Genomic DNA, 17282 nt, shown 5'->3' on the forward strand with positions numbered 1-17282 from the left:
ATTGTGTTTAGGAAGAAACCCCTCCCTTCCTGCCCTCATCAACTCCTCCCCTCTGCTGCTCCCATTACAGAACCCACTATTTTTGCAAGGCCAAAGAATCTCTTAAAATGGAATTTCCTTCCTTTTAGGAGTCACAAGTAAACATTTACTCTGAAGTTCACAACATGACCTGTTTTCCTGAGTGACTCTTTTGTCTTTAATAATCTCAGCCCTTGAGGTTAAAGGTGGGTGCTGGGAATTTATCCAGGCCCCAGGGTAAGGAGGTAGTATTACTGCCTACATAATTAAGAATTGACTAATGGCATTCAAACTCAAGGTCCTGTGTCCTGTCTTTCACTCCCACTCACAAATGAGAAAAATAGAATTTTAGAATTGCAAGAAATCTTTACAGATTCTTTCATACACCACTTTATAATACAAATGAAGAAAAATGCTCATAGTCCTTATTGCAATGATGGCACCCACCAGTGAATAACTATTTGCTTTTTTATTTCTGGCCTAAGTTGTTGAAAATGACCAATACATTCCAAGTTTGGAATACCAGGTTCCACACTTAAAAACCGTTTTCTTTCACTCTATAACACTGAATTATGTGCCTCCATTAGGTTTACTATAAAATCATTATAGCCATATGCTCCATTTTACTTTTTATTTCATTATTTATCTTTCATTTATTTATTGAGACATAAGTCACATACCATCCAATTCACCTATTTAAAGTATACAATTTGATGGCATTTTGTATATTTAGAGCTGTGTACCTACGAACACAATCAATTTAAGAGCATTTTCATTACAGGACCCATCCTGGGCAAAATTCTTTCTCCAAAGAAACCCAATGCCCATTAATAGTTATTCTCATTTTCCTTTACCCCCTACACCCAGATTTGCCTATTCTGAACATTTCACATAAAGAGCCTCCCCGGTGGCACAGCTGTTGAGCGCTGGGTTGTGAAGCTGCCCACAGCCTCTGCAGCGCCAGTTCGATCCCCGGCTGCTCCCTGGCCACTGGAGGAGGGTTCCGCAAGGCCCGCAGACTTCTGCTGCCCTCTGCTCCCCTCAGTAGTGTACTTCGGTCCTTCTGCCTGCTCTGGCTCTGGTGAATTCTCTCACCCTCCCGCGCTTCTGACTGTACCCAGTGCTTGTATAAATAAATAAATAAATAAATAATTCTTAAATAAATAAATAAATGGAATAATACAATATGTAGTTCCTTGTGGCTGGTTTCTTTTACTTAAACTAATATTTTCAAGATTCACCCATGTTGTAGAATGTGCTTCATTTCTTTTTTACTGCCGAGAAATAACTATTCCATCATAGGAATCTACTGTGTTTTGTATATTCAGTAGTTGATAGTTGGCTGAATTTTATTTACAGCAATCAGTGTGATCTCTGACTGCCAACAGAAACTTAAAATCAAGACATACTATAGAGTTAATCTCTTCCCATGTAGAATTTACACCTAAAGCATTCTTTTTTTTTTTTTTATTTATTTATACAAGCACTGGGTACAGTCAGAAGCGCGGGAGGGGGAGAGAATTCACCAGAGCCAGAGCGGGGAGCAGAGCAGGCAGAAGGACCGAAGTACACTGCTGAGGGGAGCAGCGGGCGGCAGGAGAGGTCTGCGCGCCATGTGGGACCCTCCTCTGGTGGCCGGGGAGCAGCCGGGGATCGAACCGGCGTCGCAGAGGCTGCGGGCAGCTTCGCAACCCAGCGCTCAACCGTTGCGCCACCGGGGAGGCCCTACACCTAAAGCATTCTTAATAGAAAGTCTTTATAATCTTACACGTGAAACTCAACATTTTTTCCCCCAAAATGTTCTGATGTATATAATATTGTGGAAAGACAAAGTTTTCCTGCTCCTCTGACTCCTGGGAAAATAGAAGCAAATACGTAGGTAGATTGCCCAAGTGACAGTCACTAGGAAGAGAAAGGAAAAGAGAAGAATCAGAACAAGACTCATCTTTAGTTTTCAAAGTGTGAGGTTTGGAAAGAGAAAGCATTTGCGCCTCTCACACACCCAACTATCTGATAGGGATTCCTTCCACCTAGATACACACAACAATTTAAGGGTGGATGTGGGTAAGGGTGAGGAAAGGTGACGGTCTAGGTTGCAAATTTTGTCCTACCTCAAGAGACTTAGTATTTAAATTTTTGTCCTAGGTTTATAGTTTGACCCTCACCCAACCTCCACACTTCCTGTGGGTCTCCAGGTGGGTTCTGATTGGGACACTTTAGGGGACGGGTTCCTGTTTTGTAAGAAAAATCTTAACTTGTAAACACCAATTTGAGGGTATTTACGATCCCGGGATGTCCCTGCTTATTCAGGTTCTGCTTTTCCTCCTTCCATTCTTAGGTGAGTCGGGCTGGAGAACTCCTGAGTCACCTGCCACGGACAGAAGGGGCTTTTAGGAGCGTCTTCCGCCCCATACCGAGGGCAACTGAGAACAGGGGGAAGAGATCCTTGACTCATTTAGCCTGAAGCTTGGGAGTTGTGTCATTCCCCACACGTGATGTTCTAGGCGGCGGAGACCACGTATCATGGGACTTATTCACTCCAGTGACTCCACCCCTTTCCTCTATTCCCCAGCCCCCCACTTCTGCGCTCCGCCTAGAAGTCTAAGGGGAGAGGAGGGTGGCGCGAGCCAGGAAATGCCACTCTGCCAAGTTGGCTCGCGAATCATAGAATTTCATGGCCTTACAGTTTTACCCTTCTCCGGAATTGCCTTGCATTACGTTTTAGACTGTTCTTCCTTTCATTATCCCCAAACAGCTCTGTCTTTATGGAGACCACTTAATCACTCAGGCAGACCTAGTTAAGGTTGCTTTCCCTCCCTCTTTGTTCCCCACTTTTTTTCTGAGCCCGGAATTTTCAATCAGCACTGGTTTGAGTCCCGGGTCAGCCTCTTCACGTTCTAGTCGCGTGACCTTGAGTGAACTACAACTTTTCTCGGCCTGTGAAACAGCAGTCAAACGTCTCACTGCGCCTAGCGTAAGGAGCAAAAAGTAAGCACTCTGGGAGCTGTAAAAAGCAAGAGAAATTTTAGCTATGTTAATCTGGACGGCGAGTCAATTTTCCAGAACCCAGGACCCCTCCCTTTCCTTTGGGACCCGCCCTGCAAACTCCTCCTGGTGCTGACAGTTCACACCACCCTCCTCTAGCAGTCTTGCCATTGGTGGACGCACTGTCGCGCGGCGCCCAGTGTTGACGCCATCGCCCCGCCTCCACCGGCGCACGGTGACGTTTGGCCCCGCCCCCGGCCGCGCCTGGCCTCCCGCGGGGCCCCGCCCATCGGGCCGACGCGGCGTGGGTCCCGCCCCACGGGTGACGTGTGGCGCGCGCGGCCGGGCCGCTCCGGCAGTTGGTGCAGCGGCGGTTGGGCCGAGTGCGCTCAACCCACCCCTCCCCTCCGCCGGCCCCGGCCCCCCACCCCGCCGGGCCCAGCCCCAGCCCCAGCCCTAGCCCCAGCCGGGCCCGTCCCGTGCGGGCCCGTGCCACCCCCTCGGCCGGCGACGCGCCGGGCCGCCCGCCCGCCCGCCACCATGGAGCTGGAGGACGGAGTGGTGTACCAGGAGGAGCCCGGCGGCTCCGGGGCCGTGATGTCGGAGCGGGTGTCTGGCCTGGCCGGCTCCATCTACCGCGAGTTCGAGCGGCTCATCGGGCGCTACGACGAGGAGGTGGTCAAGGAGCTGATGCCACTGGTGGTGGCCGTGCTGGAGAACCTGGACTCGGTGTTCGCGCAGGACCAGGAGCACCAGGTGGAGCTGGAGCTGCTGCGGGACGACAACGAGCAGCTCATCACCCAGTACGAGCGGGAGAAGGCGCTGCGCAAGCACGCCGAGGAGGTGAGGGCCGCGGGGAGGGCGGGGGCCGGGCCCGAGGGCGCGGGGGTCGCCGCGGGGCCCGGGAGGGGGGCGCGCCGGGCCTCCCGGGGGCGAGCCTGGCGCCGAGGCCCCCCGACCCAGCCTGGCCCCAGCCAGGACTCCCGGCGGGCGTTGGAAGTGGCGGGAGGCTTGCGAGTGTCGGGGCGAGGGGAGCGACCCGGGAGAGGCGCGGCTCGGGGAGAAAGCCACGGCCTGGCCCGGGGGCACCTGGCGCTGGCCGAGGGCTGTGGTTTGTCATGTGTCTGGTGGCCTCCTGTTTAGGGAAGTTTCCGACCACCGTAGGGTAGTCAGAAGGCGGCTCAAACTTTTACCGTGGCGGGAGGGGGCGGGGGAAGGCGCATCTAAACACTTGGGTCCTGGATCCGTAACTTCCGCTGGGTCCAGTACCTTTCCTGGGGGGGTTTGCTGCTTTGGGAAGTTGGAGATCTCCCTCTTTCGGCCAGTTTCTTCTCGACGTTTTAACCCTGTTTGAGAAAGAGATTGTATTTTCTGTTTTATGTGCTTTGGTTGACACTTTGTCAACGCTTAGTCTAGCAATACTTGGTAAATAGAGAGAGTAAACAATTTAATTTTTCTGGTTTCTCACACCAAAGCATTCCTCCCTATCAGGTGGCAACCTTGGACAGTTCCCTTTAAAAGCCCTCTATTTATAAAGAGGACTTGGGTGGGGGGGCGGGGTTGATGAGAGGTGTGGGTGACTGTTGGCAAAACCCTTCTCCAGTCCAAGTTTTATGGATGCACTGGACCAACTGTTAACTCTAGCACCTCAGCGGTGACCTCGCTGCCCTCGCCTCAAGTTTGTGAACCTCTTGAAGCTCTGGAGTGTGATAGGTCTTCCTTCCACTTCTTGAGACAGTCGGGGATTATAGCTTTCAGACTGCAATGGCATTATTTCTGCGGAATTTACCTAATCCAGGGGAAGTTTCCTGTTCACCTTTCTTTCCCCAGCATTTAGCATACCTGGCTAGAGAAATGACGACTGGAGGAAGCTAAATAACTAATGAAGGAAAAACATGTTATTTTTCCTAATACTTGAAAGATGTTAGGATGTAAGATTTGTTTAGCAGCTCATTCCCTGGCATTGAATAGTATCACTATTTAAACGTTTTGCTTTGGGCCAAGTCAGATAGCTCTTTTTCTTTTTTAAACTCAGTGTAGTGATGATTGTCAGTTCTGATTTTACGAGCCATTTGTCTCAAAAGGTGGCATTGAATTTATTTGCCAAACAAAATGGACTTTGAGTTTTTGCAAGTATATAGTGAAGGAGAAATTGAAAAAATTCTGAGGATGGGTTCACTAGTTTATTAGCACTGTCTTAGAACAGAGGTCAAGTTCTACATCTGAGGAGGCATGCCTTGTCTTCATACTGATAGACCCTTACCAGTGTGTGGCTCTGTATGGTAGAGACTGGGGAATTAACCACATAAACACATAGGTGAGGAACAGGGCCAGTAGTATCTACTCCCTCAGGTAAAAAAGAAATGCTTCCTTTAGCCTTAAACTCTTGTCAGTCCATGTAAACATGGGCAAAGTGCCAGGGTCACATGTGCAAAGAAAACTGCCTGCCACAGGTTGCAGAATCAAAAATAAAGCTAGACTCTGGATTGTATATTAAAGTAAACAACTTTGAAAATAGGTTACCCAAAGATTTTCTTTGTAATTTATACTTTTTCAGGTATGTGTGGAAGTTATTCGTATTGAAACCTTTAGGCAAAATGTCACGACTTGAGAATAGAGAACATGGATGAAATGCTAGATGAGCCAGCTCGCAGACCACAAACATAAAACCACCTTGTCAGTCTTCATGTAAGATAATAACTCAGGTTTACCCAGTACCTAGAAATTCAGTCTGTCTTAAGCCAGTATGTAGAGTGAATTCTGTGTTTAAGTTTCCATGAGTGCTTTGCTTGTGAACTTTAATACTGAGAATCAGCGTCTGCTATTATATAGCAAAAGTGCCTCAGGGTATTTACAGAAAAAACATGGAAATTGTCCATCAGCAGGGTGTAAAGTAAATTCTGAGCACCTTTGTGGAAATTTAGGAGGGTACGTAAATGGTGAGAATGTTTTTAGGAGGTGAAGTGTTATAATCTCTTGGTTGCAGGAATTCTCAGGCAGGAGTCAAAAGTTTAATTTTTACTATAATGATATTATAAAGGTTTCAATCTAAAGAACTCAGACATTTGAAAAAGTATAAATTACAAAGAATTTGACTATCTTATGCCTTTCTTTGTTTTTATTTGATTCTTTTGTGTGCAGTCTGTTTTAGTGAGTCTAAAAACAATGTAACAAAGGAGTGACTTGAGATGGATTTGTGATCAGTTTCAAATGCTAATCAAGAAAGGGATCATTTTGGGGGGGTCTCCCTGGTGGCACAAGGGGTTGAGAACCTCCTTATGAGTCTATCTGCAGCCACTGCAGCACGAAATCAATACCCGGCCAGCCAGGGAACAACCCACATGGCGAAGCAGACCTCTCCTGTCTCACCTGCTGCTCCCTTCAGCAGCGTATTTCCGTCAGTCTGCCTGTTCTCCTCCACACTCTGTCTCTGGTGATTCCTCTCAAACCACCCCCACCACCACCACCCCGGCATCTCTGGCCTGTGCCCCAGCTCTTGTATGCATAAAATAAAAAATAAATAAATCTTAAACAAAAAGAAATGTATCATTTTTATTGCTTTACCACTTTCCCTTTTGAACTCCCTGGTCCAGCCTTACAGCTTTCCATTCCTTAACAGAGTACCATCTGATGCCTTTGCCCATGCTATTCCCTTGGCCTAGAATGCTTTTCCCTTAGAGCTCTATCATGTCTAGCTGCTCACTTTTGGCTCAGCTAAAATCTCACAATTTCAGTGAGACCTTTCCTGTTAAGTCTATGCAGAGTTAGCCCTGTGAACCTGATTAATTTATTTGTAAATCAGTGATTTTTCAAAACAAAAATCTGTATTAAAAAATGATCTGGAAAGAAGTGTTCTGGGGAAGAATATATTAATGATTTTTATATTTTTATGTTTTTGTATTTTTGTTTGGGAAAAGTGTGATTCTTTTAAAATAGGTATGATTTGCTTTGAGTGGTTAAAAAAGAAAGAAAACTTCCCTGACAAATAGGCAAATTAAAGAACCTTTTCCCTAGAAATTTCCTCTATTCTTCCTTCCGTTCTTGTATTATAGAATCGTATAGGGGCTGAAGAGAATATCTTTTTTTTTTTTTAAGATTTATTTATTTATTTTATACAAGAACAGGGTACATCCAGGCGCATCCCGGCCAGATGTGCGGGAGGGTGACAGGATTCACCAGAGACAGAGTGGGGAACAGAACAGGCAGACTGACTAAATACACTGCTGAGGGGAGCAGCAGGCGAGACAGGAGAGGTCCGCGGCGCCATGTGGGACCCTCGCCGGCAGCCTAGGATGGAACCGGCGCTGCAGAGGCTGTGGACAGCTTCACAGCATGGCGCTCAACCGCCTGCGCCACCAGGGAGGCCCTGAAGAGAATATCTTTGCTGGGAAGAAGATGTTGTAATTATGTGATTTTATGATTGCTTTTTAAGTGACTTTTTGCTTAAAAAAAATTGGGGTGATTTAATTCAGAAATGAGAGATACTGCTAAGAATTTTCACCCAAATTGCTGTTTTATAAGAAGATTTTCATCAAGTTGCTCTCCTTGGAAGTATATGAAACTGGGGTGATAAGATTCACTGGCAAGAAAAGAAACATTGGGGCCTCCCCTGGTGGCGCAGCGGTTGAGCGCTGGGCTGCCCACAGCCTCTGCAGCACCGGTTTGATCCCTGGCCTCCGGCGAGGGTCCCACATGTGCGACAAGACCTCTCCTGCCTTGCCCGCTGCTGCCCTCAGCAATGTATTTCGTCAGTCTGCCTGTTCTGTTCCCTGCTCTGGCTCTGGTGAATTCTCTTACCCTCCCGTGCTTCTGACTGTACCCAGTGCTTGTATAAATAAATAAATAAATCTTAAAAAAAAGAAAAGAAAAGAAACATTGATAGTGTTTTATGAATGGTGTAGTTTTCATTCACTCATAAGAATATTTTCATCAAAATTCTTGAGGAAGTTGATATGTTTGCAAAACAATTTACAAGTATAGTTAAATTCATCTCTAATAAATATTTAAAAAGGAAAATTTGAAATTTTCACTGAGATTTGTGACTTTATCAAGTGATAGGAATGAAGAGCAATTTTTCATATTTATCTCTGAGATGTGTTGTTGGTGGCTATTAAGGACTAGGAAGTTAAAAAAGGGAAATTCCACTTTTGCTTCCACATAGTTACTTGGTGCCCTTGGTAAAGTGCTATTTAAATGAGTAATTCCTCTCACCCCAGCACCGCTGGCCTGTACCCCAGTTCTTGTATGCATAAATAAATAAAAAAAAAGAATTGACTCAGGTGCTGACTTAATTTCTCTAATGGTTCAGTTAGAACAAGAGTTGGCAATTTTTGGAATGTTATTTCTTTAGTCAAACCCAAGTTTTAGAAGTCTCAAAATATATTTCAGTGCTTCATTGATTTCTGTATTACCTAAATTATTTTGCACATAATGCCAGTATCTTTAAAGACACACTTTATATTTTAAAAAGTATTTTTTTTTAATTTTTTAAAAATTCATTTATTTATGCATACAAGAGCCAGAGCACAGGCCAGAGGTGTGGGGGGGGGGGGTCAGAGGATTCACCAGAGACAGAGTGGGGAGCAGAACAGGCAGACTGACTGAAATACACTGCTGAGGGGAGCAGCAGGCGAGCCAGGAGAAGTCTGCTGCGCCATGTGGGTTGCTCCCTGTCTGGGGATCAACTGGTGCTGCAGCAGCTGCGGCTGGCTTCATGGGTTTCGTCTTAACCCCTTGCGCCACCAGGGAGGCCCCTAAAAGGTATTTTCATACTTAAAAAGTTGCCATTGTTTTTTCTTACTGAACTATTTGAATAAGCCTCACACTGCCCTACTCAGACTAGATATGTCCCTGCCCTTAGTCAGTCCCTACTTCCAGACACTTCTGAGAAAAACAATGTTTGTTTTGTGTGTGTGTGTGTATTGTGGTGGTGGTGGTGCTGGAATTGCTGTCTTTTGAAACACTAGTTAGTAACCATTGTTTCGCTTTTTCCTTTTACCTCAAGATTTCTGAAAGTAGATATGAGATAGTATCATGTGTCCTTGCTGTAGTGATATTTTTCCTGTATTTTGTAGACGTATAGAAACATTTTTACTTAAGTAAAATTACAAAAGACCATATCAAAATAGTTAAGGTACCTAACTAGATAAAATATCACTAATCACAGGAAAGGTTGGTAGAATAAGAACTACTCACTATGGGCCTCCCCGGTGGTGCAGCGGTTGAGCACTGGGTTGCGAAGCTGCCCGCGGCCTCGGCGGCGCCGGTTCGATCCCCGGCTGCTCCCCGGCCACCAGCGAGGGTCCCACATGGCGCGCAGACCTCTCCTGCCGCCCGCTGCTCCCCTCAGCAGTGTACTTCGGTCCTTCTGCCTGCTCTGCTTCCCGCTCTGGCTCTGGTGAATTCTCTCACCCTCCCGCACTTCTGACTGTACCCAGTGCATGTATAAACAAAAACAAACAAACAAATAAATAAATAAATAAATAAACATGCCTCTATAAAAAAAAAAAAAAAAAATTAAAAAAAAAAAAAATTAAAAAAAAAAAAAAAAAAAGAACTACTCACTAGACTACTGTATGTGACATTGGTTATTGAGCCAATTCTGTGCTTAATTTTTTTTCTGATTTCTTGGACTTTTTAGTTTCCCTTTTACTGCATACTGACATCATACAGAATCTTTGGTTCACAGGACAGCTGATATTAAAATCTAGCCAAATATGTGTTCTTTTGTTCTGTTAACTAGTGGCTGAGTTATTTAAAAAAACAAAACAAAACAAAAAAACAAAAAAAAACCCAAAAACAACAACCCACCTTTTTTTCCCCACAATTTTATTTGTTAGGAAAACTTTAAAGAGACAGAAAAATTAAAAGAATATAGATCATCTTTATACTCATCCCTAGACTTATGCACACATACATATAACATTGAGATCCATAAAGCTGAATTAAAACTGGTTAAATTTTTTATTTGAAATTATGGCAAAAATGATATCATGGATGATTTTTCCTCTTTGAAATTTTGAGAAACAGTTGAGAAGTTGACCCTACATTTAATGTTTTCTATAGTAACTTTCTTTTAGTCTTAGATGTTTTCCAGGAGATTCCCCTGGTTTTCCTCTTATTTACCAGACCACTCTGGAGTCTTATTCATGTTAGCTTTGGTGTTTGTTGGCATTCTTTCTAAAATCCTCTTTACTTTGTGCATTGCCTAGCTGATATTAAGCATTCCCGTGGGTTCAATTATTGTTTGTTTTTATTACAAAATGTATATCTCATTCATTTGTTTAACAGATATTTACGGAGTACAACTCTGTACCTAGTACTGTGCCTATTGGTGATACAGTGGTGAGAAAAGCAGAAAAGATTCTTCCCTCATGGAGCTGACAGCCTATTAGGAACTTTAAGCCAGATCCTAACATGACTGAAACAGAGTTTGTCTCTCTAGCCTTTTTTTCCCTTCTCTGTTTCCTGTTTGTGAGGGAAACCACTGTTCACCTGGCCAGAATAGTCAGCATCCTTAATTATATCTTTCATCCTCATTGCTACATTTTTTTGTTTCTAACTCTTAAATATTTCGGAAATCTCTACCCAAATTCATTCCACTGCTCTTATACAGGCCACTAGCTTCTCTTTCCTGAATCCAACTTTCATAGATTCGTAACTTTTTACCATTCACAGTGTATGCTAGCATCTAGCTTATAGGAAGTACCCAGTGAATATATCTGAATAAGGGGGCTTCTCCGGTGGCACAGTGGGTTGAGCACAACGCTGTGAAGGTGTCCGCAGCCTTTTCAGCGCAGGTTCGATTCCCGGCAGGCCAGGGAGATCCCCACATGGTGTGGCAGATCTCTCCTGTCTCGCCCGGTGCCTGTTCTGCTCCCTGCTCTGTCTCTGATGAATCCTCTTATTCTCCTGTGCCTCTGGCCTGTACCCCAGCTCTTGTATAAATAAATAATTCTTAAAAAAAAAAGGAAAATCCTTAAAAAAATATTTCTGAATAAGTGAATGCCAATGTACCCTGTCTCATACCTCATTTTTCTGTTTACATTATTGCCAACCTACAGACTGCCCATCACAGATCTGCATAGATTGCCCCAAGATGGAAATCTGACCAGATCGTTTCCATACTTAAAGTCTTTAGGGACTCAGTCTCATGTTCCTGAAATGATTTAAGTTTCTCACATACAAGGCCTGGTAATCTGACTACCCTTTATCTCACCAGACTCATCTTTTCTTTTTTGAGCTACGCATACTGAACACTTTGTGTTGTTTCAGAAAAAGTGATCTCCCCAGACATTCTTAAAAGCTCTCTCTGTTTGGCACTGCCTTTCTCTTCTTGTATGTCTATTGTGTGGCTGGCATTATTCGTTTTTCAGGTTTCAATTCTGAAATTCCTTTTATGAATACCCAAGTATGGATTATGCCCATTTTATATCTTTCCATAGCATAGTGTCCTTCGCCTCTCATAGCATTTCCAATATGATAGCAAATTAATCTTTTGCTTTAACTCCTGCACTAAACTACTAGGGTGCAGTAGGTATTGAATAGATATTTTTTGGTTGGATGGATGATGAATATGCTAAAGGTCAAATTGCTAAGTCTAACTGTTTAAAGTTCTCTTTTGTGCATTCAAGTTATTGTCCTTACTGTTGGTGCCAAGTTATGCTAAAACTTCCAAAAAGTTCTTCAGTAAGTGATTTGGCTTTTTCATGTTCAGAAATGACTTCTGAGTATTATTATTTTATATACTTTACCCATATATAGTATATATTCTATGGCCTGTGCATAGTGTATATTCTAGAAATGTTTATTTTAAAAATTGAAATATTAAATATTAAATACTAAGAACTGGAGCTACAGTCGGAAGTGTTGTAGATATTTCTGCATTTGCAGAGATTGGGCTAGGTAGTCTTGAAAGTTCTGTTAGCATCATAATTCTCTGATTATCTTAACCTTAATAATGACTTCCTATTGCATGTTTATTCATTTTAGCTGAAAATGTTTCTGAGTTACTGGTTGAGAAATAAATTTGTCTGAATAATTTTTCACACAAATGAAAGTTAAATGCCAAGATGTAATTCTAATTATGATAGATGCTTCTAATTAAGATACAGCAGTGGTATCCTACAGTAAAAAATAAAAGTGATTAGGAAACAACATTTTCTCTTGAAGAAAACATTTGCTGTGAAGAGTGATAAACATTTCTTGCATATGGAGATATATTGGTTAAAAGCCTTTGCTAGGTGGTTATGTTATAAATCAAATTTATAATTTTAATGATCAGATCCTCAATTTGAATTTTCTTTCAGCTATGTGTTGTCCTAGCTTCAGTTTTTGTTACTGCTACCAATTCAAAAACAAACACCTCTTAAAAAGTTAAATAGGGGCCATTCCTGGTGGCCTAGGAGTTAAGTCTCAGCGCTATCACCTAGGGCCTGAGTTAGATCCTGGCCAAGGAGCTAACCCACATGGTGCAACAGACCTCTCCTGACTCACCCACTGCTCCCCTCAGCAGTGTATTTCAGTAAACCTGCCTGCTCTGTTCCCCACTCTGTCTCTGGTGAATCCTCTCACCCCCCCACACCTCTAGCCCTACACCCCAGTTCTTCTATGCGGGAAGGAAAAAAAGTTAAACAGGTTGCACAGAAGTGTGGAGTCAAATAAACTGGCTTTTGTAAAACCAGAAGGGTAACTCTTTAACAAGACTATAGTTTGTCTGTGGTTCTGCTATGAAAATAGTTTACTTGAATTTGATGTGATTTGGGAAACACTGGACAGAAATTAATCTCTCATTTGTGGCTCTATTTAGTTTTAACTCTTTCAATATTTTTATGCAGAGATAGGAATTCAGTCATTTAAGTTTAACCTTCTCTAACCTGGTTGAGGTCCAGGAAAATGAACAAAGATTTCTGAATAGCTAAAACAAATGTCTCAAACTCTGTGTAGTAACATTTGTGATTTTGATTTACTGAAGAAGCATTCAAAAGCAAAGTACTTACCCTTATTTAAAGTAAAATATTTTCTTAACTTTCAACACAGGTCATCAACAACAGATTAAGAAGGTTTCTATTTCAGATAAATACTTACATATAACAAAAGGCAGATGTCTCTGAAACAGGATACTGAAAATTTTAAAAAGTATTGAGTGAATGGGCCTCCCCTGGTGGCGCAGGTGGTTGAGCGCAGTGCTGTGAAGCTGTCTGTACCCTCTGCAGCGCTGGTTCGATCCCGGCCGGCTGGCAAGGGTTCCACATGGCGCTGCAGACCTCTCCTGTCACACTCGCTGCTCCCCTCAGCAGTGTATTTCGTCAGTCTGCCGGTTCTGTTCCCCGCTCTGTCTCTGGTGAATCCTCTCACCCTCCCACGCATCTGGCCTGTACCCCGGTTCTTATATAAATAAATAAATAAATCTTTAAAAAAAAATAATGATTGAAGTGGCCAATAGCAAAGGCAATAGAGTAAGACTGCCTTAGTTCAAGTCTTAGCTCAGTTACTTCCTAGCTGTGTATCATGGACTGGTTTCTTAAGACATGCTTCAGTTTTTTCACTGTAAATGGGGATAATAATAGTGACAACTTTATAGGGTTATGAGGATTAGAAAAGAAAAATAAGCTTTCAAAGCTCCAATCATTTGGTTAATATATACTAAATGTTACCTAAATGTCTGAGATCTACCTGCCTAATTATCCATCCCATCTATTCATTTATAAAATAAATGTTGATTGAACACTTTGGGGGTGGGGAGGATAAGAATAAATAGTACAGGCTCCTGCCCTTGAGGATCTCATAATCTAGTGGTGGAGGCTAATGTAAATAACTAGGGCAGCCTTAGGTAAGCATTCTAGACAGGTATGTACCAAGTGCTAATTTTTTTTTTTAATAAATTTTATTTTTATATTCCCCATGCAATTGCAGTCCCCTTATTTTGACCCCAATCCCTCCCCTCCCCGCCCCCCACCCCTCATAGAGTGTCTCTGGTTCATAGTTTTTTGTTGATTTTGATTTTCACTTTCTTATAGTTATTCATTTTCCTGGTCCCTTATTTAAGTTTTCTAGATTCCTGCTATGAGTGAGACCATCCAGTGTATTTCTTTTTCTTTCTGGCTTATTTCGCTGAGCATGATCCTTTCCAGCGCCATCCATGTTGCTGCAAATTGCATGTGTTTATCTTTTTTGAATGCTGAGTAATATTCCATGGTGTATATGTACCACATCTTCTTGATCCAGTCATCTATTTTTGTGCATTTGGGCTGTTTCCAAAGCTTAGCTATTGTAAACAGTGCTGCTATAAACATAGGGGTGCAGGTGCTCTTTGGAATTGATGTTTCTGTGTCCTTTGGGTAAATACCTAGGAGTGGAATTGCTGCATCGTATGGAAGCTCTATGTTTAGTAGGTCCAGAAATCTCCACACAGCTTTCCATAGTGGTTGGACCAGTTTGCACTCCCACCAGCAGTGCAGGAGAGTTCCTTTTTCTCCACATCCTCGCCAACATTTGTTGTTGCTAGTTTTTTTAATATGTGCCATTCTCACTGGTGTAAGATGGTATCTCATGGTAGTTTTGATTTGCATTTCCCTGATGACAAGTGATGTTGAACATTTTTTCATATGCCTGTTGACCATTTGCATTTCCTCTTCAGAGAAGTTTCTTTTTAGCTCTTCTGCCCATTTTTGACAGGATTATTTTCTTTGTTGTTGTTGAGTCTCATCAGCTCTTTGCAGATTTTTGTGATCAGTCCTTTCCAAGTGCTAAAATTTTTTTTGTAAGATTTATTTATACATTCAAGGACTGGGGTATAAGCCAGAGGTGCAAGCCTGGGCGTGGGGTGGAGGGTGGGGTGAGAGGATTCACCAGAGACTGAGTGGGGAGCAGAAGAGGTGGATTAACTGAAATACACTGCTGAGGGGAGCAGTGGGCAGGACAGGAGAGGTCTGCGCCATGTGTGCCAGCTCCCTGACTGGGGATGGAACTCGTGCCATGCTGCGGATAGCTTCATAGTGGTAAGACTTTTAACCCCTTGTGCCACCAGGAAAGCCCTCTAAGTGTTCTTTATGAAACTGTTGTGAATGAATTGTTTCCTTAGTTTCATTTTGATTGTTTTAGTGCAAATGTTTAGAAATAACATGCCACTTGATTTTTGCATATGATTTTTTTGTCTGCAGCTATGCTGAATTCTTTACTTCTAATAGATTTTTTTGGATGGATTCCTTAATTTTTTTCAATATGCAATGTCTTATCACCAAGAAGTAGAGGGAGTTACACTTTTTTGTTTCTAATCTGGATGGCTTTTACTTCATTTTCTTGCTTAATTGCCCTTATTGGAAACTACAGTACAATATTGAAAAAATTAGCAAGGTGAAATTCTTGCCTTGTTCCTGATTTATAAATTAGGATATTTATAAATCAAATTTATAAATCAGATTTATAAATTCAGTTGGTTTTGAGTTTTTATGGATGCTCTTAATCAGATTGAGTTAATTCTCTTCTATTCTTCATTTGTGGAGTGTTATACTTTTATATTATGGTGTAACTTGATTTTATTTTTCACTTATGTTTTAGACATCTTTCCTTGTTTGTAATGGTTTGGTTAGAACACAACCACCTGAACATACCTGAAAGGGGGAGATCCTACACTTAAACACAAAGAGATAAAACAATGTTAACTTAAAAAAAAAAAAAAAGAACTGAGTACATAACCACAGTTAGGCAGAGGTTAATTAGGAATTGGTTTGAAGCCTCAAGGGGAGTTTGAAAGTTAGGACCCATTCTTTATTCAGCTGTCTTTTCTGATTTTTCATTACAGTATGAGGTATTCCTTACTGACCACCTGGAAGAGCATTTCCAAAATAATCAATTCTTTAAACGCTATCATCCCTATACCCACAGGTGTGTCAGACTGGACCTGTATATTTGGGAGAAATCTCTCAGGGTATTTGTGATAACTGCCTCACTTTTCCTTCAATCCCAAAATGGAGAACTGTTGCTTAAGACTTAAGACTTAAATAAACATTTACTAGAAGCACACGACTTTCTTCATTCTTTAAAAAAAAAAACAAAACAAAGCACACAAAATAATAGAAATGATGTAAAAAATATCTACCTACCCATGACCCAGAGTAAAATATTAGCTATTTATTTTTACTTAACATGTTTAAGTAAAAGATAAAGAACATTAACAATAAGTGTAAAATTACCTTTTGGGAAGAAAGTGATATAGAAAGGAAAACAAAGGTTACTTCTGAATTTGGGGTATATTCAAGTTGCTGTTTTTAGACATTTGCTATAGATTGGCATACCTGTAAACCATGTACAGTATTAATTTCGGATTTATTTTGGGGATAATTTTTCCCCTTATGTCGTATTTTCATAATTTTCCCTCAATACATTTTCATATTTTTTATTAGCTTTTTTAAAAAAGATTTATTTATTTATGCATACAAGAGCTGAGGCATAGGCCAAAGATGCAAGAAATGAGAGGATCCACCAGAGACAGAGTGGGGAACAGAACAGGCAGACTGACTGAAATACACTGCTGAGGGGAGCAGCGGGCAAGACAGGAGAGGTCTGCCTTGCCATGTGGGTTTCTCCCTGGCTGGCCAGGAATCGAACTCATGCTGCAGAGGCTGCAGATTACTTCATCATGCAGTGCTTAACCCCTTGCGCCACCAGGGAGGCCCTTTATTATTTTTTTTTTCAAGATTTATTTATATATGCATACAAGAACTGGGGTACAGGCCAGAGGTGTGTGGGGTGAGAGGATTTACCAGAGACAGATTGGGGAGCAGAACAGGCAGATGGACTGAAATACACTGCTGAGGGGAGCAGCAGGCAAGTCAGGAGAGGTCTGCTGCACCATGTGGGTAGCTCCCTGGCCGGGGATCAAACTTGAGCTACAGTGGCTGTAGATAGCTTCGTAGATTGCATCTTAACCCCTTGCACCACCAGGGAGGCCTTATTAGCTGTTTTTTTTAAAGATTTATTTTTATTTCTGCATTAAAGAGCTGGGGTGTAGGCCAGAGTTGCAGGGCGGGCAGCGGAGGGAGGAAGTGAAAGGATTCACCAGAGACAGAGTAGGGAGCAGAACAGGCAGATTTATTGAAATACTGCTGAGGGGAGTAGCAGTCGAGACAGGAGAAGTCTGCTGGGCCATGTGGGTTAGCTTCCTGGCCAGGAATGGAGCTCATGCTGCAGTGGCTGGCGGTAGCTTGATAGCGCTGAGACTTTAACCCCTGTGCCACCTGGGAGAGCCCATTTTCTTATAATTTTGCAGTTTGCTTTGT

General features: G+C 42.5%; 1 protein-coding gene across 2 annotated transcripts in view; it reads left to right on the top strand.

The window, feature by feature from the left end:
* The first annotated feature begins 3403 nt into the window (after positions 1-3403).
* Positions 3404-17282, top strand: part of LOC119232571 (C-Jun-amino-terminal kinase-interacting protein 4-like) — a 67213-nt gene continuing 53334 nt past the window's right edge. Inside the window, exon 1 of one of the 2 annotated variants that reach the window (XM_037494638.1) lies at positions 3404-3846. In XM_037494638.1, coding sequence (XP_037350535.1) covers positions 3544-3846 — 303 coding nt within the window. In that variant the 5' untranslated portion in view covers positions 3404-3543. The remainder of the gene's footprint in view (positions 3847-17282) is intronic. The other variant, XM_054689485.1, reaches the window with a different exon arrangement.

Source organism: Talpa occidentalis, unplaced genomic scaffold (assembly GCF_014898055.3).
Source record: "Talpa occidentalis isolate TD23 unplaced genomic scaffold, MPIMG_talOcc4v2.1 talOcc4.7, whole genome shotgun sequence".
Classification (NCBI taxonomy): domain Eukaryota; kingdom Metazoa; phylum Chordata; class Mammalia; order Eulipotyphla; family Talpidae; genus Talpa; species Talpa occidentalis.